Source organism: Corythoichthys intestinalis, chromosome 22 (assembly GCF_030265065.1).
Source record: "Corythoichthys intestinalis isolate RoL2023-P3 chromosome 22, ASM3026506v1, whole genome shotgun sequence".
NCBI classification, from domain to species: Eukaryota; Metazoa; Chordata; class Actinopteri; order Syngnathiformes; family Syngnathidae; genus Corythoichthys; species Corythoichthys intestinalis.
In genome coordinates, this window is record NC_080416.1 from 27,787,768 (window position 1) to 27,815,440 (window position 27,673).

Below are 27,673 nucleotides of genomic sequence, written 5' to 3' on the forward strand. Positions count from 1 at the left end.
TTCATGGTTGTGAAAGGCCTCTGTTTAAATTTAAAATCCCATTCAAGTCTACAATAAATGTATTTTTGCCATATGATTCATTTGAAAAAAATTGTGAACGTTTTAACTAGGGCTGTCAAAATTATCGCGTTAACGCGCGGTAATTAATTTTTTAAATTAATCACGTTAAAATATTTGACGCAATTAACACAAATGTCCCGCTCAGACAGTATTCTGCCTTTTGGTAAATTACAGCAAGGCTTTTTGTGCTGTCCAACAGCGAACTCTTGTGGTCGCTTTGCGACATGGTTTATTGTTTTCTTGCCAGTTCATTATGGCTGCACGACATCTCGGGCTGACGCCTACGTTGTAATGTTGTGCTTATATGATCCTTGGACAAGATTTGTCCGTAAGTATGGTTGTTGTAAAGAATGTACATATTATGTTAGTAAGCGAAATGTCCTATTTTTTGTATGAGACGCTTTTTGTTTATGTTTAGTGAACCTGTACAGCGTGTTAAGCTAACGTTGTTGCTAATGCAATGCTTGTGTACTTTTTTTTTTGTAGTTTTACGACGGTCTAAAGAGGACAGTGGTTTGAGGCCATTTTATTAATAAATCAGATGAAAAAGGAAGAAGTCTGATTATTAAGGCGTCGTTCACTAGCTGTCTAGCTTTGGAAAAAGTAGACGCTTCGGATTGAGGACAGCATAGACAGATTTAAATGACAGTAGAGTGAAATGCCCACTACAGTCCTTATGTACCGTATGTTGAATGTATATATCCATCTTGTGTCTTATCTTTCCATTCCAACTATTTTACAGAATATATATATAATTTACAGAAAAATATGGCATATTTTATAGAAGGTTTGAATTGCGATTAATTACGATTAATTAATTTTTAAGATGTAATTAACTCAATTAAAAATTTTAATCGTTTGACAGCCCTAGTTTTAACTCATTGGCTGCCATTGAGGGTACGAGATGTCCAATTCATTTTGAAAGGGAGGGCTAGCAGCCACTTCACAAAATGACCGGCAATGAGTTAAAAAATTAAGTGGTTGGGAGATTTTTAAAAAAAAATTGAATTATTTAACAAAAATACAGTATATTTATAGAAATACAAAAGCAATGATTAATAATAATTTAAAAGGGTGTCACATTTTGGGTTATGTTGGCCACACTAGTATACCTAATGTAAATAGTATGGATTACATGACAAAAAATAGTCACTTGCCCCAACGGGGTTAATTAAAATAAGTACTTTTATATAAAAACTTTACTTATTTTAATGTGTTTTATGCATATATTGAATCCAGTAATTGTTGTTTCTCACTGTACTATCAAGAGAACCAATTAGAAACTTTTGTTCTCCTTTACCTTCAATGTTGGCCCTTGAGCACAAAAGTTTGCCCACCCCAGGTTTTACGAGGACGGCGGGTGTCGCACGGCATTCACAAACCAGACAAATGTCAACAAGGGTTAAAGGTTAGAGGAAAAGCAGGTAGACACAGTGTGCTTCATCAGGTGTGAATGAAAACAAGCAGCTCTCACTCTCGTTCACAAATAAAAATAGTTCTTAAAAAAAAAAAAAAAAAAAAAAAAAAAAACGACGACGACAGCCAGTTTTCTGTAACAAAACAAGCAGTTTAACACTGTGGCGGGGCAGCTAGGAGGAAGTGACTAACAAGGAGGCGACAGGAGGAATACGAGATTCGAACCCCAAAACTGTGAGGCCCGAGCTGCAAACATTTGATTTTTTTGAAAAGCGGCACGGCAGTGGAGTTGAGAAAGCGACGACAACGGCGGCACCTACGGGCACCATGGCAACAGGCATCGGCACAATGGCGGCGGTTGGCAGTTTCGAGCTGAGCGTCGGAGAGAAAAGGGACGGCGAGGATACGTGTGTGTTAAGACCTCACCGTAATTGGTCCCAGCGCCATCTTGATGGGTTTTTTTTTTTGTGTGTGTGTGGGACGAAGATGGCGGCAGAGTAAACATCGCAGCTCGTTACCGTGGCAACGTGCACTTGTCTAAATGTAAACAACAACAACAATGGACGGCAGATTGTGAACGAGCACGTGCGCTTGTAATGTGCGAGCCGATCGGCTGACGGTCTGGGAGGGGCCGGCCGGGGACGGGGGTGCGAGGGTGGGGGAAAAAGGGGAAGGAGGAGACTGTGAGGTTTTGATAATTTAATAATACGTCTCCTTTTCCACCCAACCTGAAAGCACCACAAGAAGAAGAAAATGGAAAAAAACAAGTGTCAGCACAATTCAGGGTTATTAGATTCATGTAAGGTAAATAAAAATGAATTATTTGATCAAATGTCCAACTATACACTTCATATGTGTGTGTTTATTACCTCCAGGGTTTCGGCGCAGGATGAGCTTTCGGATCTCATCGTAAACAAAGATGAGGAAACTGTATGGGAATGCGCAGAACCACCAACTAGCCCTAGAGAATCAAACAAATTATGATTTTTCAAATGAATGTTTCTTTTGCTTTCACTTGAAAACCCATATAAGTATCATAATTTGATTTAAAAACACAATTAAAATGACAAACAACTGACTCTCGAATATATAAAATCCCAATTCAAGTTTAGATAATTTTTAATGCTTCAAACATTTAGTTGAATGTTTTAAGGCCTGAATTTTGACAAAGTTCATTGAATGACTTTTAAAGGGATCCTCGGACTTGAAGACTTGGAGGCTCTAATAAGCCACAATTTTTCTCTCTTACTCTCTCTATATGCTTTTAGAAACCCATATATTGTTACCATTGATTTAAAAATCTATAATATTTAGTACATGTTTTGACCTACGGAGGGCACCATGTTTTACGCGCTGAAGGGAATAGTATCTTCTCGTATTTACTGTTTGTATTACTCTAACACACTTAATATAATCAATCAGAGAATAGTATCTTTTCTCATATTTACTGTTCGACTGTATTACTCTAACACACCCAATATACACTAAATAGCGTTTATATCATAGTTTAAGAAAAACAAGCAGAATATATTTAATATTATGAACTGTTGGACTTGAAATGATTAGAATTTGCAGCGCTAAGATACCGGGCAGATAAGGGCAGAACAGACACAGGACGCCTTCTGACCATAGATGCCCAACGCGTGCGTCATGTAGCTGACTGAGCAAGATAGACCCTGACAAGCATGTGATAGGCAGGACATATACAAGCCCAAGTCTGCACCACCAAATCCCACAATCAGCTCTTCTGGACAGTCCAAAACAAATGGCGGGACAGCTGGTCTTGCCACAAGGAACCCCTCGACTGAGAAGTGAAGACTCAGCACTCACGTGGCACTGAGGATGGCAAAATCCTTAACTCTCGTTGCCCTGACAACAGTAATGCTCAAATCCTACTTTACAATTGACAACAGACAACGCCCAAACACACCCTCCATCCTGACCATTTTTCTCGCAAATCTTTCGTTGACTTATGATATGGTGACCCTGGATCCAGTTTGCCTCCTCGCCTGGGTCTCTCTGTGCTGCCTGATTGCTGCCGACTTGGAATAAATTGTCAACTTGTGTTTCGAAGCCTTTTTCCGGCTTTTACAATGGAGTCAGTACAAGGAGTTAAAACTAAGGTGAACGCGCCGAGTCTGGCTTTTTGGCCGAGTAGTTGGAATTGCGCTAGCGTGGTTCCGGTAGTCTGGCCAAGAGGTCAGATTCCTTCAGTACGCAATGCACGCTGAGCGTGATGACACGGTTGGCCTAGACTGGGAGAAAAGCTGTGCTAGCTAGCAAGCGAAGCTAGTACGACGACTGGCATGATTATGTCACATTCTGCTGCTGGTGAGATTGTTTTGTTACAGAGATGTAGGATGACTTCCCAAAGTCTTACCTACATCCAATTCCAGCTTATATCAGCAGTGTCTTTAAACCAATCCTAGGCGGCTTGTATTGAATTGCTGCCATTTAACAGTTTGTATATCTCTTTGTTGTTAGTGGTTGGTTTTTTTCGTTTGTCTGTCTCTCACCTCATTTTTTTAATTGATCCTGACCTACTGTCACGGACACTTTTTGAGTCTCCCTTTTCATGATCGCGTGTTTTTTTCTGTGTTTTTTTCTGTGTTTAATAAACCCTTTTCCGCAATCGCCATGCCCTTGTTGTCCACTTGCTGTCAGAAGTGAGCCGCATTTTTTAATTCTGTGGTCAAGCCAGCCGCACTTTCTTTTCAGTTACGTTTCCCTTTCAGGTTTTACCGCATAGACGGACATCGCATGTGGGTTGCAATTGTTTAAAAGGAAAATCATGGCTAACGTCACGCAGTAGTATGGTCCTGTGGTCTAAGTGCTCGTCTGTCGCACAAGAAACGCGGGTTTGAATCCCGCTGGAGACTTTCATTTAATTGCGTTTGCTGCTCATGTTGTGAAATATCGACAGTGCCGTCCTGCTCATCACTTTTCCACCCAGGTTCAAATTGGAAGGCCAGTACCAACGACATGTTTATGTACTGTAGCTAACGAGTGACACTGTGGAAGTACGGCAGCGCTGCCCAGTGACGTCACCGCATTGCGTAGTCAACAAAAATGGCGAACAACAACGTCAACAAATTTTTCAAATTTTATAAAAACAAAAACATTAACAGGGGGTTGAATATCAAATTATTATAACTCATACTAACACTTACCTTTTAAGAACTAGAGGTGCACGCGAATAATCTAAGAATTGGAAATTTTGCACGCCTCTAATTATTAATAGGCCCGATAATATACAATATTTTTGGCATGTTGTCGGTGGATTGGGATGTGTGCGTTTGTTTCTACTCGTGTTTTGCCAGTATGCAAAGTTTTGTTACTGTTCTAGAGGTCGTATTTTTCCATCACTGAGTGATAAACCTTACTATGGCAATTAACAAATGTTTGCATTTTACAGTGTTATGTTTACAAGTTCTTGAGAGGCCTTTTGGTTATGGATAGGCTTGGTTTCCTACAATTGCCAGGTTAAGAAAGTTGTTTCATGAACCAAGACCACAAATGTCTCCTTTCCTGCAGCACCAAATGTTTTATCTGCTGACAAAGCACAATACCTGTTGGGTTTATGTTTGTTTTAGTTCAGTGCTCATTGTTCAGGGGAACACATCATCAATGATATTGACTGATTGATTGTGATTGACTCAAATTATATTTATTTGAAAAAATAAATATGGGCACATTATTTGAAGTCAAAACTGTTTTTGTCTTTGTTTTGTTCATTATTATAACGTTTACGTCATCATGAAAATTCTGGTTAGGTCAAAGGCAAATCTATGCTGAATCCACACTAGTATTTTTGACCTACAGGTGTTCAAAAACCCAGGTGAATCTACATTTAAAATATATATATATATGCTCACTGGCCACTTTACTAGGTACACCTGTCCAACTGCTCGTTAACACTTAGTTTCTAATCAATCAATCACATGGCGGCAAATCAGTGAATTTAGGCATGTAGACATGGTTTAAGACAATCTCCTGCAGTTCAAACTGAGAATCAGTATGGGGAAGAAAGGTGATTTGAGTGACTTTGAACGTGGCGGGGTTGTTGGTGCCAGAAGGGCTGGTCTGAGTATTTCAGAAACTGCTGATCTACTGGGATTTTCACGAACAACCATCTCTAGGGTTTACAGAGAATGGTCCGAAAAAGAAAAAATATCCAGTGAGCGGCAGTTCTGTGGGCGGAAATGCCTTGTTGATGCCAGAGGTCAGAGGAGAATGGCCAGACTGGTTCGAGCTGATAGAAAGGCAACAGTGACTCAAATAACCACCCATTACAACCAGGGTAGGCAGAAGAGCATCTCTGAACGCACAGTACGTCGAACTTTGAGGCAGATGGGCTACAGCAGCAGAAGACCACCCCGGGTGCCACTCCTTTCAGCTAGGAACAGGAAACTGAGGCTACAATTTGCACAAGCTCATCGAAATTGGACAATAGAAGATTGGAAAAAAGTTGCCTGGTCTGATGAGTCTCGATTTCTGCTGCGACATTCGGATGGTAGGGTCAGAAATTGGCGTCAACAACATGAAACCATGGATCCATCCTGCTTTGTATCAACGGTTCAGGCTGGTGGTGGTGGTGGTGGTGTAATGGTGTAGGAATATTTTCTTGGCACTCTTTGGGCCCCTTGGTACCAATTGAGCATCGTTGGAAAGCCACAGCCTACCTGAGTATTGTTGCTGACCATGTCCATCCCTTTATGACCACAATGTACCCAACTTCTGATGGCTACTTTCAGCAGGACAATGCGCCATGTCATAAAGCTGGAATCATCTCAGACTGGTTTCTTGAACATGACAATGAGTTCACTGTACTCAAATGGCCTCCACAGTCACCAGATCTCAATCCAATAGAGCATCTTTGAGATGTGGTTGAACGGGAGATTCGCATCATGGATGTGCAGCCGACAAACCTGCACCAACTGTGTGATGCCATCATGTCAATATGGACCAAACTCTCTGGGGAATGCTTCCAGCACCTTGTTGAATCTATGCCACGAGGAATAGAGACAGTTCTGAATGCAAAAGGGGGTCCAACCAGTTACTAGCATGGTGTACCTAATAAAGTGGCCGGTGTACATTATTGGTTATCATATTGGTATCGGCCTTGAGGAGCAGGAAGTTATCGATATCGGTATCGGTTTTAAAAATGGATATCATGCACCCCTATTAAGAACTACAAGTCTTTCTGTCCGTGGTTCCCTTTAACACAGTGGTGTCAAACAGATTCCACAAAGGGCCGCAGTGGGTCCTGGTCTTTGTTCCAACAGATCCAGCACAGACAGTTCAACCAATGAGGTTTCTTCTAAAATAAGCAGCATCTGACTGCAACAACTGATTACGCTTGTAAAACACCAGATTGGTGAAAAGGTATTCATCTTGTTTAGTTGGAATGAAATCCAGCACCCACTGCAGCCCTTTGAGGACCGGTTTGACACCTGTGCTTTAACAGTTTTTGATGACCCGCAAAAACCTTGTAACGAAATTTTCGGGTTACGAGACTACTCCCGGAACCAATAAATGTTGTAAGTAGAGGTACCACTGTATCGATTCTCGGCAGGAGCATATCGATAACCTTTTGGGATACAAAGTATCGCGATACGTCACCATTTCGATACATTTTCGCACCCCTGATTTTTATACAAATGCCCTAGTCAGAATAGCAGACACATTGTAAGAACAAGACAAGAGTGAACAAGTAACAAGAGTGTAGTCATATATTGTTTCAATGTTTGACGTTTTGGAGTTAGAAAGTCCAGTGACGTTTGTGTTTAAATATCTGCTATCCACCGTGACATTCATTTGGTTGTCTCATGAGCCTCGCATTAACCGATGTGTATTTGCATTGCTTTGTGAACCAATTTCTTACTTGAGCGGATACATCCGTAGCGCCACATCCATGCCCGGACAGTAAGACAAGAAGGCGGCGAGGGCAGTTTCTTCAAACAGGCCGAAGATCAAAATCTTGTTCCTGCGAGAAAAAAATACATCTCACACTCACAGAACAAGTGGTACAGAGCTTTAACTGCCACTGATAGCGGTAGCGCTACTAGTAATAATAAACTAATTTCAATTCACAGCAGAGGGATGAAAGAACCACATCACTGATTAAAGTAAGCCCTTTGCTTACATCTAGTGGCCGCTAAGTAGAACTACAACTGCAAGAAAGCCATACAGTAGTACAACTGAGTTTCATTCTGTTAATTCTAGAAACTGATTACTTCTTGAAATTTTGAGGAATAAGGGGCCGAACCTCATGCCCTGCTGGAAGACCGAGTTGCGTCTGGTCTTGCAGATGATGACGTCAGCCCACTGCACTACCACGATGCTGACAAAAAAGGCTGTGTGGCATGTGAACTCCACGATTTTGCGCTGTTCATATGTCTGATAGACCAAAAAAAAGATATTAATTCAGATATATGTTTAAGCAAAGACTTCTTTCTTTCAATAGTTGTACCCATTGTTGTCCGTAGCTGTCCTCTAGGTCATTGTTGGAGCGGTCGTCCCAATTCAGGCGGATTCCCATCAGAACGGAGGGCCGGAAGCCATTTTCCGCCATGATAACAAAGTAGGCAAAGAACCCGCCCAGAGCTTGGATCATACCTGAAAGATACGAGGCGTCACAGTTAACGACAGGCACCAGTCAGTTTAAACAAGCAACTTACCGATCTGTCCGTAGGCGATGCTGATGAGTCTTTCGTTGACCAGTTTGTCCCTCATCGGGTTCCTTGGCTGACGCTTCATGATGTCGCTTTCCGCCGCCTCGTATGCCAGAGAGATGGCTGGCACCTAAACATGAAAATAAAATAAAAGGTACATTAAAATGATAACTAGAAAGTGTTTGGGTCATTTCATGTTGATTTTGAGGTAATTCCAGGTGGCTTTTTCTTGATTTCGAATCACTTTTAGTAGATTTTGGGTCAATTCCAGGTCCCTTGTCAATTCGAAGTCACTTTCAGTAGATTTTGAAGTCAATTCCAGGTGACTGAGTAGATTTTGGAGACAATTCCAGGTCACTTGTCAATTCTAGGTGACTTTCAGTAGATTTTGTGCCAATTCCAGGTCAGTTTTAGTATTTTTGGGGTCAATTCCAGGTCAGGTTTACTAAATTTCGGGTCAATTCCAGGTCACTTGTCAATTCCAGGTCATTTTCAGTATTTTTTGGGCCAATTTCAAGGGACTTCTCTCGATTTTGAATCACTTTCAGTAGATTTTGGAGTCAATTCCTTGTCACCTTCACTAGATTTTGGAGTCAGTTCCTTGTCACCTTCAATAGATTGTGGAGCCGATTCCAGGTCACTTTCAATAGATTGTGGAGCCAACTCAAGGTCACTTTCAATAGATTGTGGAGCCAACTCAAGGTCACTTTCAATAGATTGTGGAGTCAACTCAAGGTCACTTTCAATAGATTGTGGAGCCAACTCAAGGTCACTTTCAATAGATTGTGGAGTCAACTCAAGGTCACTTGCCAATTCCAGGTCATTTTCAGTATTTTTTGGGCCAATTTCAAGGGACTTCTCTCGATTTTGAATCACTCTCAGTGATTTTGGAGTCAATTCCTGTTCACCATCAGTAGATTTTCGAGTCAATTCCAAGTCACTTTCAATAGATTTTGAAGTCAATTCCAAGTCACTTTCAGTAGATTTTGGAGTCAATTCGAAGTCACGTTCAATAGATTTTGGAGTCAATTCCAGGTCACATTCAGTAGATTTTGGAGTCAATTCCAGGTCACGTTCAGTAGATTTTGGAGTCAATTCCAGGTCACGTTCAGTAGATTTTGGAGTCAATTCCAGGTCACATTCAGTAGATTTTGGAGTCAATTCCAGGTCACGTTCAGTAGATTTTGGAGTCAATTCCAGGCCACGTTCAGTAGATTTTGGAGTCAATTCCAGGCCACGTTCAGTAGATTTTGGAGTCAATTCCAGGCCACGTTCAGTAGATTTTGGAGTCAATTCCAGGCCACGTTCAGTAGATTTTGGAGTCAGTCCCAAGTCACTGTCAGTAGATTTTGGAGCCAATTCCAGGTCACTTTCAATAGATTTTGGAGCCAATTCCAGGTCACTTTCAGTACATTTTTGAGCCAATTCCAGGTCACTTTCAGTACATTTTTGAGCCAATTCCAGGTCACTTTCCGTACATTTTGGAGCCAGTTCCAGGTCACTTTCAGTACATTTTGGAGCCAATTCCAGGTCACTTTCAGTACATTTTGAAGCCAATTCCAGGTCACTTTCAGTCGCTTTTGGAGTCAATTCTAGGTCACTTTCAGTAGATAATATGGTCACTTACTGATTTTGGGGCAATTCCATGTTACTTCCAGTTGATTTTAGGGCATTTCTGGACCGTTTTATGTTGATTTTGGGACACTTATGCGTCACTTCCTGTTGATTGTGGTTCAATTTCGGGTTACTTCTAGTGGATTTTTGGGTGAAAATAATGACCACCAGTTGAGACTTTTTTTGTGGGTCCACCAATGAAGATTTTCTTGTTGGTCTGAATTAAAAGTCTATAGCAATATTTAGCAGCTTTTTCTTATTGGTTGTTAACCCGTGGCCGTAAGAATTTAAGGAGCAATGTTAGGTTGAATGTGCCATTGGGAAAAATGGGGCTTTTATGTTGAAACACTTTATTTTTGGGTGTAACCATGAATTTATGAGCTAATAAAACTACAATCCTACGCCATGTGACTTTGGGAAGTAACAGGTTCATCAAATGTTCATCAGACACTATCTGGAGCCTACGTTTTCTATCTATATGTAGCAGATGTCCCAATACGCATGGCAGCACTCACCATGTCCGTGCCCAAGTCAATGCAAAGGATGGTGATGGTCCCCAGAGGAAGTGGGATGTTGACCAGGATGAAGAAGAGAAAGGGGGTGATCTCGGGGATGTTGCTGGTCAGCGTGTACGCGATGGACTTCTTCAGGTTGTCAAAGATCAGGCGGCCTGTGAGGACAGAACATTCAAGTCAAGTCACATCACAGTCTGCGTCCACACGTCGGCCGCATCCCGCTGACCTTCCTCGACGCCTGTGACGATGGAGGCAAAGTTGTCATCCAGCAGGATCATGTCAGCGGCTTGTTTGGACACGTCCGAGCCAGAAATTCCCATGGCGACACCGATGTCGGCTTTCTTAAGGGCGGGGGAGTCGTTGACGCCGTCGCCCGTCACAGCCACGATGGCCCCCTGGCAATAGGTGAAACTGCCTCGAACCATGTGCATTTCAAATTATCACTGAATACTTAACTAATCAGGCCTCTTTACATAAAACACAGCAAACTCAACTCATATTGGAATTCAAGATTGCTTTGTACATATTTCGCCTTTTTTCCTAAGATTGGTTCACTCAAATGTATTTTTTTAAAATTCTGTTTTAATATCTCTAGATTTTGTATTATACCCCAATTGTAAATAAGAAAATGAATTGGTTACTATAAAAAGTAAACTACAGATTTGCAGGCTAAATGATTTACTCATACAGTACATGTTATTTTTTTTTCATTTATTTCTTATGAAATGGTTGGTTAATTAGTAAAGAAAAGAAACACAAATATAAACAGGGTGACCGCAACAATTTGGTAATTACTCTAATAAATGGTTGCTTCAATGAACTATAGTTGAATAGTAAAAATATGCCTAATGCAACTTCTAAAATGAAGACGAATTAGTGATACTTAAACAGGGTCTCTGCAAGCTTCAACAAGCCAAATTTAAGACTTTTAAAGACTTTAAGACCATATTAGATCAAATTTAAGACACATTTCACATTGATACCGGTAAAAAAAAGTACAAAAGATTTGAGTTACTTACAAAGTATATGAATTTATTCCCAGCTCTATCACACTGAGATACAAATGAGCACGAAGTACTACTAGTAGCAGTAGAAGTAGTAAAGTAACGTCTATAGATTAAGACCTTTCAAAATTGTATTCAAGACCTTTTGTGAGCTTTTAGCAGAATTTTAGGCATTTTAAGTCCTTAAATTCAAATTATTGGATTTAAGACTTTTTTCTTAAAAAAAAAAAAAAAAAACCTGTAGATACAACAAAAGAATTTTACATATATTTTATGATTTTAAGTATTAATTTCCTCATTAATGTTATACATACACATAAAAAAAAAAACACAATTCTTTAACAAACATACTATAATTTTCAGACTATAAGCCGCTATTTTTTTCCCTTCATTTTGAACCTTATAGTCTTATGGCTGTAAGTGCTATATGGCTTATAGTCCAGTGTGAGATATTTGTCTATTTATTTGGGTTAATTGGTAACACTATTTGACAGCGGCGTCATTAGACAGTCATAATTACGACATGACACTATCATGGGCATTAATGAAGGCTTATGACAGATGTCGTTAGGTGTTATCCAGCAAATTATGTCACTTACTCCATTAATGTCCAGCTCGGATCTTTTACATCCATTCAAAAGTGAGATAATATGCCAGATAATTTGTCATCTAGATGACATCTGTTATAAGCATTTATTAATGCTCATGACAGTGTCATTTCATAATTATGACATTCTAATGACAGTCTTATGGTGTCACTTTCAAATTAAGCATTTCCAAATACCTTAACTAGCAATAAATGAAACAACTGGAACAGTAACTGAAGAAATAATTTGCACAGAACATGAATTTTGATTGTTATTTGCATGTGTGGCGCTGCAATGCATGCTAGGAGGCATGTTGGACAAAAACAGTAGTGACAGCAGGTGGCAGCAGACGTTGACTGTCTCCCCCAAGGGGGCAGTGATGGCCAAATGAAGCAATGGTGGTTCATTTGGTCTTATGACAATCGTATGAAGCCGCAATCAAATAAGTGTTACCGTTTACCATAATTTCCCGAATATAACGTGCACTTTTTTCCCCCCAAATCAACTTGTAAAATCATGGTGCGCATTATAGACGGGTACAGGGATGGAGACAGAAATATATATAAAGACCGATTTTTTTTTTTATTGACACGGCCATGTTGTGTTGAAGAAACATATGCGGCAATCCGTTGCCGACCATTATGGTACGGGACGTCACCATTTTGTTTCGGTAATACTTCACTCTGATCGGTCGAATGATTTCGTCTGTGTTAAATTCTGTTTTCACTCTTCATAAAGCACAGAATTTAGTTTCTTGAACTCATTGAGTCAACGTTTATTGCAGCTCCGCAACTCCGTAACAAACGTAACACAACACAGACTTTCTGTGTCCGTCAACTATATCTGTCCCTCAGGAAACTCAAATCCAAATAACAATAGTTCCTATTGTTACTGTCGCGTCGACACCGATGAGTTTTCTCGGATTTCCGACTTACGTTCTCACTTTCATTTTACCGTATCAATCCATGGAGGAAACATTTATTCATCATGATGAAACAAGCAAGTTATACAGCAGCCTTTAAAAGAGAAGTCACATCTGTTTTGTTTTCTCCTGGATTCTGGTAAGTTGAAGTTATCAGATCATATTATTACCGTACATATTGTCAGTTAACGGTAATGTTTTAAACTACGAATGTGCTATGCTTGTGCTGTGTTTCACCAGTCAGTAAAATGACATTTCTGTATCAGTACACGAGCTCTGTTTTCTTGTATTCTTCTATTTATTGGTGCTAAAATTAGGGTGTGCATTATACACGGGTACAATAATTTCCCCTAGATTTTAAAAGTAAATTTGAGGTGCGCGTTATGCCTTATATTTGGGAAATTACGGTAATATCTTTTGGTGTAAATATCCCATAATACAGTAAGGACAGATACAGCTTATAGTGCAGTGCGGCTTATCAATGAACAAATGTTTTCGTGCCTTATTTGGTGGGTGGCGGCTTATAGTCAGGTGCGCCTTATAGTGCGAAAATTACGGTAATACATTATACCCAATAGAAGTAAAAATGAAAATTTATGAATCATTAATTATCAAGATGTTTCAAATTCAGTCAAAAATGTGAAGTTTTTGTTTTGATTTCAATATTAAAAAGTAGCTTTTGATCACCAAGTCAAAAACATAACAAAGTAGTAAGTAAATGGGGGAAAAAATGTTAAGGTAGCTGTGATGGAACAACATGCATATTGCAACTTCCAGTGCACAAATCATCAGAAAAAAGCCTAAAAATAATTACCATATTTTCTGCACTATAATACCCACCTAAAATACTTCAATTTTCTCAAAAGCCAACAGTGTGCCTTATTATCCAATGGGATTGGTTAATAATGGCATGCCAGTCCCATTAGCGCAGCGCCATCAAGTGGATGCATAACACAACTCCAACCACTACTACTCTTACTGCGCCTTATAATGCGGTGCTTCCTATATATGAAAACAACTTTAGAAAAGGCCATTCATTAAAGGTACGCCTATTAGTGCGGAACATACAGTACTTTTTATAAGGGGTATTGTCCAAAATGAGAGTAAAATGATATTAATTTGCTTGGAAGAATCATAGTTTCCGATAAATTTGAAGTCTAAATTATTAATACAAAATGAATAAAATTAGCAAAAATATAGCTCTGTCTTCTACTCTACCTGTCTCTGGCATCCCTCTACAATGATGAGCTTTTGCTGAGGCGAAGTCCTAGCAAAAACGATCTCTGTGTGATTCCTCAAAATGTCATCCATCTGGTCTTGGTTGAGCTCCTTCAGGTCTGTTCCGTGGATCACGCAGGCTTTTGCATCCCTACGGCGCCACACGACGACAATTACTAATAGCCCTTGGGAGTGCATGCAGTAATATTTAGACATCAGTCTCTCACCTGGGGTTCACCTGACTCACGGGAATGTTGAGACGTGCAGCAATGTCTTCCACGGTCTCATTGCCCTCGGAGATGATGCCTACGCCCTTGGCGATGGCCTTGGCTGTGATTGGATGATCGCCAGTCACCATGATGACCTGAGAAGGAAAGAGTCAAGTATGCAGAAGAAGTAGGAAAAGAAAGATTGATACGGTGCCCACCTTAATGCCAGCAGAGCGACACTTGCCAACGGCATCGGGAACGGCGGCGCGGGGCGGGTCGATCATGGACATGAGGCCCACGAAGCAGAGGTTGTCCGTCTGGAAGTTGACATCGTCTGTGTCAAAGGCAAAGCCTTTCGGGTAGGACTCTTCTGGCAGGAAGAGGTGACAGAAACCTGGTAGGATTCAAGAAAGATGACATATTATAGGACTGATTTGCTTAGTGCCAGTCACAAGAACGAGTATAGTATGAACCGATATCTGCGGTGGTGGACTTCACATACTATGGCTAATTGTATTGTGATGCCCTACTGGATGCTTCAATAATGATAAATGTAACAACTTCAATGTTTTCGAGTAAGCATTTAGTGCTTTTTCGATAACTTGAAATGAAGTTATAGAAAAAGTGCCTATATTGTACCACTAGACAGGTAGTCCCCAGGTTACGGACAAGTTCCGTTCCTACGCTGGCGACGTAACCCGAATTTCCGCGTAAATCGGAATTAACCCTCTAAGTACCCTGAAATACACCCTAAATCTCAAAATATCCATCTCAAAAAATGTATTATACGTCATTGACCTGTCCTCACCAAGACACAAACTGATACCCAGTATCGGATATGACTACCGTAAATTTCAGACTATAAGCCGCTACCTTTCCCCCCTCCTTTTGAATCCTGCGGTTTATAGTCCAGTGCGACTTCTTTGTTGATTTATTCGGGTTAATAGGTAACACTTTATTTGATAACGGCATCATAAGGCTGCCATAAGACCATCATAATGATGACATGACATTATCATGGGCATTAATGAATGCAGATGTCATTAAGCGTCATCTGGCAAATTATGTCACTAACTCCCTTTATCTTTGACATCCATTCAAATCTGAGAATTTGCCGGATGACACAAAATGATCTCTGTCATAAGCAGTCATTAATGCTCATGGCAGTGTCCTGTCATAATTATAAAGGTTTTATGAGAGTCTTATGGTGCAACTGTCAAATAACGTGTTATTAAATTCCATAACTAGCAATTAATGAAACAACTAGAGCGGTAACTGAAGAAATAATTAGCACAGAACACAAATTAGCGGTATCGCTGCAATGCATGCTAAGGCGACAACTGTGTTGACAGCAAGTGGCAGCAGAGGTTGATCGTCTCCCCCAAGAGAACAACGATGGCCAAATGAAGCTTCTTAAAGCAATGAAATGGTGGTTGATTTGGTCTTACGATGCCGCTGTCAAATAAAGTGTTACCGTTTAATATCTTTTGCTGTAAATATCAAAGCAGGAAATCTTTAGGCACCTAACGATTCGATTATGATTATGATTCAGAGGCTCCGATACGATTAGAAACAAAAAAACAAAAAGTTAATTAGGTTCGCTACAACAGAGCCCTGTAGAGAAGTCTACTGCTTTAAGATAGTGGCTGTTTACTAACGCTGGCAAGTCTGTCATTTCACATCTAGCTCTCTATACATGTGCTAACACCCCCATCGTCTGTCATTTCGCATCTAGTTCTAAATATATGTGATAGCTACTAGGGGTGTAACGGTACACAAAAATCTCGGTTCGGTACGTACCTCGGTTTTGAGGTCACGGTTCGGTTCATTTTTGGTACAGTAAGAAAACAAAATGCAAAATATAAATGTGCTAGTTGTTTATTACACACCTTTTTGCTTTCAACAATAGGAACATAAGCCTATACAAAGCTAGAATTCTGCTCAAAAAGTAGCGTGTATTTAAAAGATAATCCAACAACAATTTGCCTTTCAGACCCCACGTATTGGTCAGCTTTCTTTCTGAAAGAAAGAAGAAAAAAGAAGTCCTGTGCTAAAGAGAAAAGCAATCCCAATGACAAAGATTTTAACATGTGTTTTACAAATGAAATGCCTCAATGAGTCAATTTTTTTTCATATGAACAGTTTTCAAAAGCTTTATTGGTGGATTTTCTCAAGTTAAAGCGCCACACAGAAATTAATACATTTAATTGTGTAAGCAGGATCTGTGTATTATTCTTATTATTTAATTACAGGTGTTTTAGCTCATTTCAATTCATTTTATTTAAATGGGCTATTATTTATTGTATTATGTGTTTATATTTTACAAATGTGATGTAGTATCATTCATATTGTATATTTTATGTCGTATAACTTTAGTTCCTATGTGAATATTAGTTCCTACTTGTTTTGTTGTGGTAGGAGGGTTTTGTATTGAACAAGGGGCCGTGTTGGTTATTATTATAGCAGAGAAGACAGCAGTAAATCAACAAAGACAAGTCAACTGTGCCCCGATCTACCACTCAAGAGATCTGATGGACTTAAAAAGTGGGTTACGATTGCATATTAGTTTGAAAATCGACCGGATCCACCGTATTTTTACACGAGTGACTTCCGGTCAGCCCGATCCTAGCTACCGGTAGTAGTATTGGCGCAGGAGGGTCACGTCTCACGTCAAATAATAATCTCTGCCGTTCATTTCGCGTGCGTCGTGTTGAGCCGCTTGTGGGACGCGTCTAACACGCGGCCACACTGCGACTGGTGTGCATTGGCTGATTGACTTTAAGCCCGCGTTTCACTGCGTTCTCGCGGCGGCCACGTTGTCGCACTGTTGACGTTTCTGGGTTATACTGTCCTACCGTGTTGGTCCGCATTATAGTAGAGAAGACTGAGTAAACATAATCTACACAGAGAAACTGTAACCCGATCAACTCACAGCCTCGAAAAGTAAGGGTTACATTACGTCAGAAACTCGTTCGGTACGCCTCCGTTCCGAACAGAGCACCACGTACCGAAGCGGTTCAATACAATTAAATGTACCGTTACACCCTTAATAGCTACCGTAGCCGTATGTTGCCGAGTGTTTGTAGCAACTAACAACTGGGCATTGTTTGTAGCGGCTGTCGGCCACAGTCAGGTATTATTGTTTTTTTATCTAGCGGCATGAGTTGAACATGGTATTTACTCCCTGTCCGTTCCTCTTTGCATCCCGAAGACCGCGCTGACTACGTTTTAGTTCTGCTTTACCTGGTATAATTTAGTATTCGGAATTTGGATGTTTGTGAATTATTCTCGAATCTTTCACGGCCGAATCGTGAATAATCTAAGAATCGGAAATTTTGCACACCTCTAGTATATATCCCATAATAATGTAAGGACAGCTGCCGCTTATAGTCCAGTGCGGCTTATCTGTGAACAAATATTGCTTTCGTGTTAAATCTGGTGGGTGGTGACTTATAGTCAGGTGAGCCAAATAGTAATTACGGTACTTTTCGAGTATCGGATTTGGTCCGATCAAGTCTTAATTCTAGATTTTTGTCCCTTTAAAATGTGACTTGCGTCAATAAAGTTTAGGAGACACTACTCTTTACCCAGCACTCTTTCCCCCAGGCCTCCCAGCTCCAGGTAAGCGTTCTGGAAAGCCTCCTTCATCTCATCATCCATGGGTTGCTCGCGGCCCTGCAACATGATGGTGGAGCAGCGGTCCAGGATCCTCTCAGGTGCTCCCTTCATCACCAGAAGGTAGCGGTTGTCCGACTCGTCATCACTCTCGTGAATGGAGAGCTGGCGAAGGAAAAAGGAGAAAGTTCCTTCACCCTGCGCACCTCACATTGTACGCAGCGAGTGTCCCATCGGGTTGTGCGAACCTGGTACTTGTTGGTTGAGTTGAAGGGGATCTCGGCCACTTTCTTGTTCTTGTCCCTCATGGTCTTGACGGCACCGCAAGAGAGCTCAATACACTTGAGCAGCGCAGATTCGGAGGCGTCGCCGGCCACGTCGCGCTTCAGGATGGGCAAAGACTCCTGACCGGCCTTGAAAACGGCGCGGTTGCACAGGGCAGCGATGCGGGCCAGGGACACCCACGTAGTGGAGCTTTTATCAAAGGAGGAGCCTGAGAAGATAAGAGAATATGACTCAAGCAGTTCCTTTGTTTATAACCCCCACTTTCATTTTACCTGACTGGTCCTCAGTAGTGTCTGCCTCATGGATCTGGTTGTCAAACCACATGTGGGCTACGGTCATCCTGTTCTGAGTCAGGGTGCCTGTCTTGTCTGAGCAAATCGTGGAGGTGGATCCCAGTGTCTCCACCGCCTCTAGATTCTTCACCAGGCAGTTTTTGCGAGCCATTCGCTTTGCGGTCAGTGTGAGGCACACCTACCCAGCCAGAAGCAAAAAGTTAGCCTCTTTGTGAAAAAACAAACAAACTTATGAAAAGATGAGGCACCTCCAGGCAGGTCAACATATCACAGCCCCTTTGCACCCTAAGCCCACCCATAAAACATGGAGATGTCCATCCTACCCCAAAAGCAAAATGCACTTAAGTCAAAGAAAGCATCTTTCACAGGCTTAAGTAAGTGAAGCGGTCAAGCAGAGCAGTGGTGTGTTAAGTTATTATGATGCAAAATTACAGCCAAGGGTCAAACAGGATTTAATGCATTAAACAATGGCTAAATTACATGAGCTAGTTGTTGTCACTGCAGACAAAGAGTGGACGTGACTGGCCTGAAAGACAGAGACACACGAGAAGACTATACACAAAGCACAACAAACCACAAAAGCACACAAAGGTGAAGTAGACAAATCACATCAATACAACCATGCGGGAAAATTTGAATAACCTTTTATGATCTTCCATTTAAGTTCATGTCAGGACAATTCATGTTTTAAATTTATCTTAAAGTTAGCTTCAAAGTGCATCCTATCTGCGCACATGAACAACATGGTTGCAAATGGGGAACAGTTGTAAATGTTGAATCACAAAATAAGTCACACTCTGCTCTAAAGGCATCTTTGCTGTACTACTCACAGTAACTGTAGCCAACAGGCCCTCGGGAACATTGGCAACGATAATGCCGATGAGGAAGATGACAGCCTCCAGCCAGGAGTACCCCAAGACCAGTGACAAAATGAAGAAGGTGACGCCGAGGAAAACGGCTACGCCGGTGATGATGTGGATGAAGTGCTCGATCTCCTTGGCGATGGGCGTCTAAAGGAACGGATTTCAGATGGAAATAAGTGACGTCATCACTAAGGGTTTGACAAAAACATTGAAAAGGTGATATATCGCGTTACTTTGTAGCCCAAAAGCTTATTGATCTGCTTCCACTAAGAAGCAATATATCGTTTTAAAGGTGTCACAAAAAAAGGATCCAACAGGTTGTTACCAAAATCTTCCAATTCATTTTGACTGGATTACAATGGCACTGGAACCAGAGCATTCACAGGCAGTTTTGTGGGCATTTACAGGTCACTTCCTGTTCATTTTAAGGCATTTACAGGTTACTTCCTGTTGATTTTGAGTCACTTCCTATTTATTTGGGGACATTCTTAACCCTTTAACACCGAACGTGTCGGCAGCGACGCGTTTTCGCATATCGTCTTTGAAGCTTCGTCACGCTGTAATTACGTCACCCACGTGCCGCTGGTTTGTCTCGTTTGAAAGTGTGGAAGTTGATGTCCACACCAGTTTTTATTTGAAGTCAATAAGCCAAGAAAAACAGGAGATAATGTCATTTGAGTTTTATTGCACTTAAAAATATGCATTAAAACGCTGCATGGACCATGTATCCATCTCCATATTTCCATCATTTCTTGTCCTTTTTCAAAACCGAAAGCAGCACAAAAAACTACATATCCCAAGAGCCGTTGTGATGTCAAGAAGGACGAACTGAATGTGATCATTTTTTTAAAAATTCCGAGCGAGGCGCCAACTATTGAAAGGGAGGCATGCGAAGCAAGCAACAGCCGGTTGGTTTGAGCAAGCGACTTTGAAACGTGCAAAATGAATCTAAAACTACATTTAGCCCAAGCTAATGCATTATTTCATTAACTCAAGGAAGAAAATTAGCCGTATTTGTCGTTGTTCTCTTGGGATGAGTCGGCGTCTCGGCGAGTAGAAGTGACAGCAGCGCGCAAACGGCGAAAGAGTAGGCTGTGTGACGTTGTGTGTGGTGACGCAGCTCTGTGACCTGTTCAAGAAGAAGCTTTATTGAGTGCGCAAAAAAAAAAAAAAAAAAACTTTATTGGGTCGCATGCCTGAAAAATTTGAATGAACTAAACTACTTGTCAATATTTTTTTACATACTTTTTTTCAATGTTATATATATTTTTTCTTCACTATAATCTTTTTAATTTTTATGTAAATGTGTGTTCGAGAAGCTTGATTGCATGTACTTATATACTTTTGATAAGGTGATGGGTACAACACCTAACTTCACAAAGAGATATCCTCCGAACCCTTTTTGTGTTCGATGATAGATATAATTTTTTTTCTCACTATTTTGCACAGTGTAAAACCTGTTTTGACCATAGTATGTGTAAAGGCCAAAAACGCCTATGACCATACCTGCTGTTTGTGTTGAATTGTCAAACATAAAACTATTCAATCTTATTTTTTTCTATTGATTGTTTATCCTCACAAGTTGAATAATTATTATCAAGCTTCAAAACGGTTGGTCGAGCATGTCTGGTTGTCAATGGGACATCAACATTACATATTTTGAAAAAAGATTTTGGGATTTTTTTTTGTGTCTTTTTGGGTCCAAAATGTGGATTATAATTGGTCAGTGAAGAAAACAACAGTTTAGACATGAAATTCAAGGTGTCCTGAAAAAAGGGACCCAACTTGGCCATTATAAACATTTTTTTCTTTGAAATATAAAGCAACATCAAATGCATGCAAATTCAGCCAAAATAGGCTTAGGTGTTAAAGGGTTAAGTCACTTTCTTTTCAGTAACCCCAAAATCAACAGATAGTAAGCTGCAAATGCCCCAAAAGGAAACGGAAGTGACCAAAAATCAACATAAAGTCACGTGTAATGACCTACGTGAAGTTGGCCCCTATTAGACACAACTTTATATAAAAATGTTAGTCGTTTGTGCTGCTTTGTGTTCTTTTAAAGCTCAATCAACCCCCCATTTTGATTAAAAAAGGTTACAAATTGTGTCAATCGTTAATGTTTCGTTTGTGCTGGTTTGCTGTAAAAACTTTGTGCTGCTATCGTTTTATAGGTATCGAGATATTATTTCGAGTGATGACTTTAATCGCAGCCCCTCCGTTGCAGCTGATGGAGCTTACCAATCTTCTCAATAACAGTGGTGTCCCAACAACTGGCGAAAATCTCAAACCAAGTGGTGCCATTTTTTTTGTGCTACGCTCGCACTAGTTATTGGGACGCTCCGTCAGCCGCGGGAGATGGCTATGCAGAAGCAGCGAGTGAGGTCATCACTCAAAATTTATACGGCGGAAAACACTTAGGTGACTTGAAGTTCCGCTCTGAGACCCCGAATTTGGGCCAGATTTCAAAATTGTCCTATATGCATGTTTGGTACAGCATTGGAAAGCTTAAAGAGGAACTGAAGACCTTTCCGGATTTTGGTGTAATTTTATGAATATAAACTTGGGACAAGTTCATCAAAACAACCATGACATTATCAACACGTAATTGTAAGGATAATTTGCGTTTTTTTTTAGTTTTTTTGCACTCCGTTAATGGTCCCTTCGCAAACCCGGAAGTGTGACGTAGGCAACAGAAGACTACCCACAGCTAATATAGCAGCAACAACGATGTCAGTGATATTTCCACCAAAGGTAACCATTCAGGATCGCTCTTTCGTGACGCTACCGATGGCAAAAGCTCCCAGGAAAGATGAACTACAATTAATCCCTACATGTTTGACCCTTAGGCGTCAGATGACGGCGATTTACTTGACACAGCAGATGGCGTCATGACGCCAATTGACAGCTCGACACTTCACGAACGGGAGAGTGAGTGGTAAGTCCAGCATCGTGATTTTTTTATTAGAATGCGATTACATGGTTGTATATTTTTCCATGCTCTACACATAGCTAAAACTGGATATTAGGTAATGGGACAGCTCCTACCGATCTAAATATGATAAAGCTAGCCCAAATGTGGCTAAATGAATGCTCTACACATAGCTAAAACTGGATATTAGGTAATGGGACAGCTCATACCGATCTAAATATGATAAAGCTAGCCCAAATGTGGCTAAATGAATGCTCTACACATAGCTAAAACTGGATTTTAGGAAATGGGACAGCTCCTACCGATCTAAATATGATAAAGCTAGCCCAAATGTGGCTAAATGAATGATATGTTATTGATATTTCAAAATAAATGACAAAACCATTTTATTTTCCAGGTGTTGCTGTAAACCGTCAAGTAATTACCCTTCCAAGAGTATGCCTGTGTCATCAGGAGATCCCAGACGTGAGAGCCAAACTTGCGGAGGCTGAAGCACTGACAGGGGCATGAATTTCATTAAAAAATTAAAACCATAAATTGTTAACAACATTGACACATTTTGTTGACTGTTTAATGTATTCTATTGGTATATAATATATTGTAATTATATTACATTCTGAAAAAATATTCAATAGGCCGCAATAATAAATGATACCAGGTTTATGTTGAATCTGCATTAGCTTTCGTTGTCAGATTGTGACACAAGTTCCAGTGTTGTTAATCTTACTGAAAAAAAGTAATTAATTATTATTTATTTATTTATTATTTTTTTCCTCCCCCCCAAAAAAAAAAAAAAAACATTGGCCACACTATGTGTAGTTTTTTGTGAAGGTTTTGGGTACAATTGGCCCGAGCCCAATTCTTTACCCTAATTTACCCTTTACCCTGAATCAGCTGTTAAAAGTTGTTAAAATTGCTCCCATTATTGCATTAGTTCCCTTCTCTCTACTTATGACATATGAAAGTTTTAAAACTGTTTCATCATTTAAAGATAGATTCAAGTCAAGATTTTGCCGATTTAGAAGTATTTTAGATAAAAAGTTACTTAGGTTCGCTAGGAAGGTTCTCTACAACAGAGCCGTCCTAAAAAGTACTGCTTTAAGATTGCGGCTGTCTACTAACTCATTTAGTGCCATGTCTGTCATTTTGCATCTAGTTATATCTATGTACAGTACACGTGATATCTATCAAGTCTACCATATCTACCATAACATGCGCGCGTAGTTTGTACTAGCTATCGGCTACAACATGTATTATTGGAGCTACCTAGCATCGCGTTTGCTCGGCGTCACAACTTTCTTGCCTCCTCCATACTCCTGCTCTGTCGTCTCTGTGAGTCCGTCTCCCTCAGACTTTTCGACCAATATAGTAACGCATAGTAACGCATGCCTTTCCGTCCTCAGTAACGGTAACGGCGTTGCCAAGATGAGAAAAGTCAGTGTTTCCCACAGGATTTTAGGAGACTGTGGTGGGAGGGTCTCTGACCATAGGATTTTTTGAAACTGTGGTGGTGGGCTGCATCGGAGTCGGACAGCCACACCATGTCATGCCCCGGCGAATTTTTTTTTTTTTTTCATTATTTTTTTCCCCCAAGAAGAACCATAACAACGATATATTTGAAATATTTCATTAGCTAGGCTAATGTTATAGCTCTCAGCTACGGTACATGTATGTAAAATGCGTTGCTGAGTACAGCTACGTTACCCTATGTAATAATGCGACTTTTTTTCTCGTAGCAATAGTACGACTTACATCTCGTAGTGACTCAGGATTGGCAAACTGTTGAAAAGAGCCATATTTTCCCCCCCCCAGAAAAAAAAAAAAACCTGATACAGTATGTCTGGAGCAGCAAAAAATTAAAAGCCTTGTACAAGCCTTATAATTATCAATACTAGCTATATTAGCCTACTATAAAAATGACTAAGTTGGCTAGAAATACATAATTAGCCTTCATGATTAAATGTTTATTTTCCCTGCAGTGGATCCTATAGCGCACCACGTGACTACTCTGTTGTACGATGACACCACAAGTTTAACTTCATTACAATATTAATGAATTGAAAGAATGTTTGTATCATGTTTATCCTCCTAGAAATCCTATTAAAACAAAAAATATATTTCCCTCCCCCATCTTTTTCCATTAAGAAAAAAAAAAAAAAAAAAAAAAAAGCTCCGAAGCAGCACTAAAGAGCCGCATGCGGCCCAAGAGCCGCGGGTTTCAGACCGCCGTCGTAGCCCTCCTTTTTTCTTTTTATTTGACCCTCATAAGTACTACATTACCACAACAATAACAGTCCTTCTGTCAACTAACCCATTTACAGGACAGGGGGAATTCTAATGGCCGTGTAAAGAGTTTTTCTTGATTCGGTGAGAGGGTGAATAGTTTTTTTCCCCGTTGTTCGTGAAATAAATTTCCACACAAACGCACATCGAGGTACCATTAACTTAGCAAGGAGAGGTAAGTCATTTTTAGAGTGTCCCAGAGCTCGCGAAATTGGGGGGGGCGCATTTATCCAACTTTCGTCAGCCATAATTGTCTGAAGTTGGCGCGTCGGTGTTGTGCCGAAAAATAGCCACTCCACGCGAAATGTCCCCCCGACGGGAGCGCCCACACGTCACTCGTACAAACAGCCTTTTCTTACCAATCGATGGACACGGAAACGACGTTCTTGTACCGTGAATATGTATCATTTTACTCTGCTTGAACTAATAAATACTTTACTGTGACCAACGCTCTGAAAATAGAGCAAGGCTTTATTTTGGGCCCCGCCTCTCCGCGCAAGTTCAAAGTTTGCTTTCCGTCCAAGACGGCCGTCCACCGCTCACTTTCGCCGAAAAGTCCGATCGAAACTATTGTAATGCCCCGGATATGGGGAAGAAGGAGAGAAGTCTGTATTTGCTTACCCACTCGATTGTGGTAACAATAATAAAGAAAAACAATAACAAAATAACAGCGGGCTGCTACGACATGCGACCGCTATCTCTCTCGTTCTCCCATTCTTCCTACTCGTTCCCCTTGCGTCTCTTAAATAAATAAATAAATAAAATACTACTCTAAAATGCTGCTCTCGCTCGCGCGGGTAGTAGAGTGGAGTGGGCTACAGCTGTGTAATCGGCTGACTGACGCATCTGATTAGTATCTTTTTTTGGGGGGGGGGGGGGGGGGCGCGCAAACGAGACTGTGGCGGGCCCAAACGAGACTGTGGCGGGCCGCCACAGTCTAGTCCATTAGTGGGAAACACAAAGTAATTAATTAGATTACCCACTACTGAAAAAAATAACGCCGTTAGTAACGCCGTTATATTGTAACGCCGTTATTAACAACACTGGACACAACATGTTATACCAAGCACACAACGGCACACATCAAAGAGCATAATTTTAGTAAACAACACAAAGTTAGGATAGCAACGGACTAGCGCAACATTGAAAAATGATAATGGCAGTGGGAAATATGTATTTACTCTTTTCTGTAGCATGAAGTGTTCTCTATACAAAGATAATGCATTATCATTAAAATATGAAGGTAACTTGATTTTAAAAAATGTGTACTGTATATATGACTAGTTTATGATTTCATGTCATCAAAATTTGCTACATTTATTTCTCCTAAATCATCGTCATCTGATGTCGCAGACGGAAGAAATTCAGCATCTGGCAGGCCTCATAGGATCTCTTCAGTCGTCATCGCTGGACACCGCATCACTTCGGTCATCATATGACTCGACCCACTCGCTCTTGATTTTGGGAAACTGGGTGGCAACTGACTTGCAACGCTTTTTTCATCGTGTTGAGGGTTTCCGCCACTTAATTTTTTATGTTTGGCTTCCTGGAGGGAAAAAAAAAATCACAGCAGCATGAAAATATTGGATGAATCCTAATTTTAATTTAATAATAATTTCTTGGTGATCAAATAATAATGCCCCAGTCATAGCAGCATCTATTTGATGCTATTGTTCCCTCTTCAAATAGGCAGACCTTGATGTTGAAATATAAAAAACGAGCCAAGGACCTATTTGGTGCTGGGGACATTTGAATTTACATAACACCTATTGATATAGTAATAAAATCACATGAGTAGACGACATGTCAGCCAACCTATCTACTTATGACAGGCCAACAGCAAAAAAAAAAATTTTTTTTTAAATGTCGCACTTCAACAAACTGGCAGTAGGAGTCCCCCTCGTTTATTAAAAAAAAAAAAAAAAAAAAAAAAAAAAAAAAAAGCCATTAATGTTCTACTTACGTCTTTGGAAAACCAAGGTTGCATTGTTGAAGGTTTTCAAAGCTGTCGTGGCTGAAATGATGAAAACAATGAGCCGATTGGGGACCTGTATGCATGCTAACAAAAACGGTCCAAACCTTTGCAGGAGAAGTTTTTTTTTGGACCACTCCTAGAGTCTCGAGTCTTCCTGTGAGTAATTCATATCGCTACACATCGAGATGGCATGACGAATCCCGCGAGTAAAACCCAGAAAATGTTTGCAATATATGGCGAGGATAGCGTGGTGCTATATTTCCGTGTTCAGAGTGGTGGCGAGGCTTCCTGGAAGTTACGTCACGGGGTAGGGGTCGGCAGGACGGCGCGTCCCTCGTTGCTCTGGTGTTGCTATGGCCATAACTCAAAAACTACGCGGTCAATTATTATTATTATTTTTTTTTATGTGACTTTTTGAGAGAGCGAATGACGCATTTAATACAATTCAACTGAGTAAAACACTTAAGAGCGAAATCTGAAAAGCTCTTCAGTTCCCCTTTAAAATCTCAATTTTCTGGGGGAAGAAACATTTTGAACAGGGCATTTAAAAAAAAAGAGAAAAAAAATTTTAACCACAAAAATAACTGGAGGTGAGATCATGAGAGAGCATAATTAAAGACGCCATGATTTTAACGAGATATTATCACATACTTACAGTGCCTTGCAAAAGTATTCGGCCCCCTTGAACCTTGCAACCTTTCGCCACATTTCAGGCTTCAAACATAAAGATATAAAATTTTAATTTTTTGTCAAGAATCAACAACAAGTGGGACACAATCGTGAAGTGGAACAAAATTTATTGGATAATTTAAACTTTTTTAACAAATAAAAAACTGAAAAGTGGGGCGTGCAATATTATTCGGCCCCCTTGCGTTAATACTTTGTAGCGCCACCTTTTGCTCCAATTACAGCTGCAAGTTGCTTGGGTATGTTTCTATCAGTTTTGCACATCGAGAGACTGACATTCTTGCCCATTCTTCCTTGCAAAACAGCTCGAGCTCAGTGAGGTTGGATGGAGAGTGTTTGTGAACAGCAGTCTTCAGCTCTTTCCACAGATTCTCCATTGGATTCAGGTCTGGACTTTGACTTGGCCATTCTAACACCTGGATACGTTTATTTTTTGAACCATTCCATTGTAGATTTGGCTTTATGTTTTGGATCATTGTCCTGTTGGAAGATAAATCTCCGTCCCAGTCTCAGGTCTTGTGCAG

The 27,673-nt window shown here is 40.4% G+C and overlaps 1 protein-coding gene and 2 long non-coding RNA genes across 4 annotated transcripts in view; 1 reads left to right on the top strand and 2 right to left on the bottom strand.

Annotated features, from left to right (window-relative positions):
• Nucleotides 1–1,568: 1,568 nt before the first annotated feature.
• The window catches only part of LOC130910366 (sodium/potassium-transporting ATPase subunit alpha-3-like), a 65,367-nt gene continuing 39,262 nt past the window's right edge, over nt 1,569–27,673 (bottom strand). For both annotated transcript variants that reach the window (XM_057827585.1, XM_057827584.1), the window contains exons 9-23: nt 19,243–19,422; nt 18,392–18,590; nt 18,083–18,327; nt 17,807–17,999; nt 14,438–14,613; nt 14,238–14,374; nt 14,011–14,161; nt 10,506–10,674; nt 10,280–10,434; nt 8,157–8,280; nt 7,949–8,094; nt 7,745–7,875; nt 7,361–7,462; nt 2,346–2,437; nt 1,569–2,204 (exon numbers count right to left, since the gene is read on the bottom strand). In XM_057827585.1, the coding sequence (XP_057683568.1) occupies nt 2,176–2,204; nt 2,346–2,437; nt 7,361–7,462; nt 7,745–7,875; nt 7,949–8,094; nt 8,157–8,280; nt 10,280–10,434; nt 10,506–10,674; nt 14,011–14,161; nt 14,238–14,374; nt 14,438–14,613; nt 17,807–17,999; nt 18,083–18,327; nt 18,392–18,590; nt 19,243–19,422 (2,229 nt within the window). In that variant the 3' untranslated portion in view covers nt 1,569–2,175. The remainder of the gene's footprint in view (nt 2,205–2,345; nt 2,438–7,360; nt 7,463–7,744; nt 7,876–7,948; nt 8,095–8,156; nt 8,281–10,279; nt 10,435–10,505; nt 10,675–14,010; nt 14,162–14,237; nt 14,375–14,437; nt 14,614–17,806; nt 18,000–18,082; nt 18,328–18,391; nt 18,591–19,242; nt 19,423–27,673) is intronic.
• On the top strand, nt 21,957–22,815 carry LOC130910367 (uncharacterized). The gene is made up of 3 exons (XR_009061857.1): nt 21,957–22,026; nt 22,122–22,210; nt 22,602–22,815. It is a non-coding gene; the product is annotated as an uncharacterized LOC130910367 (long non-coding RNA).
• Nucleotides 25,603–26,758, bottom strand: LOC130910368 (uncharacterized). The gene is made up of 3 exons (XR_009061858.1): nt 26,567–26,758; nt 26,451–26,501; nt 25,603–26,033 (listed from the first exon to the last, which is right to left on the bottom strand). It is a non-coding gene; the product is annotated as an uncharacterized LOC130910368 (long non-coding RNA).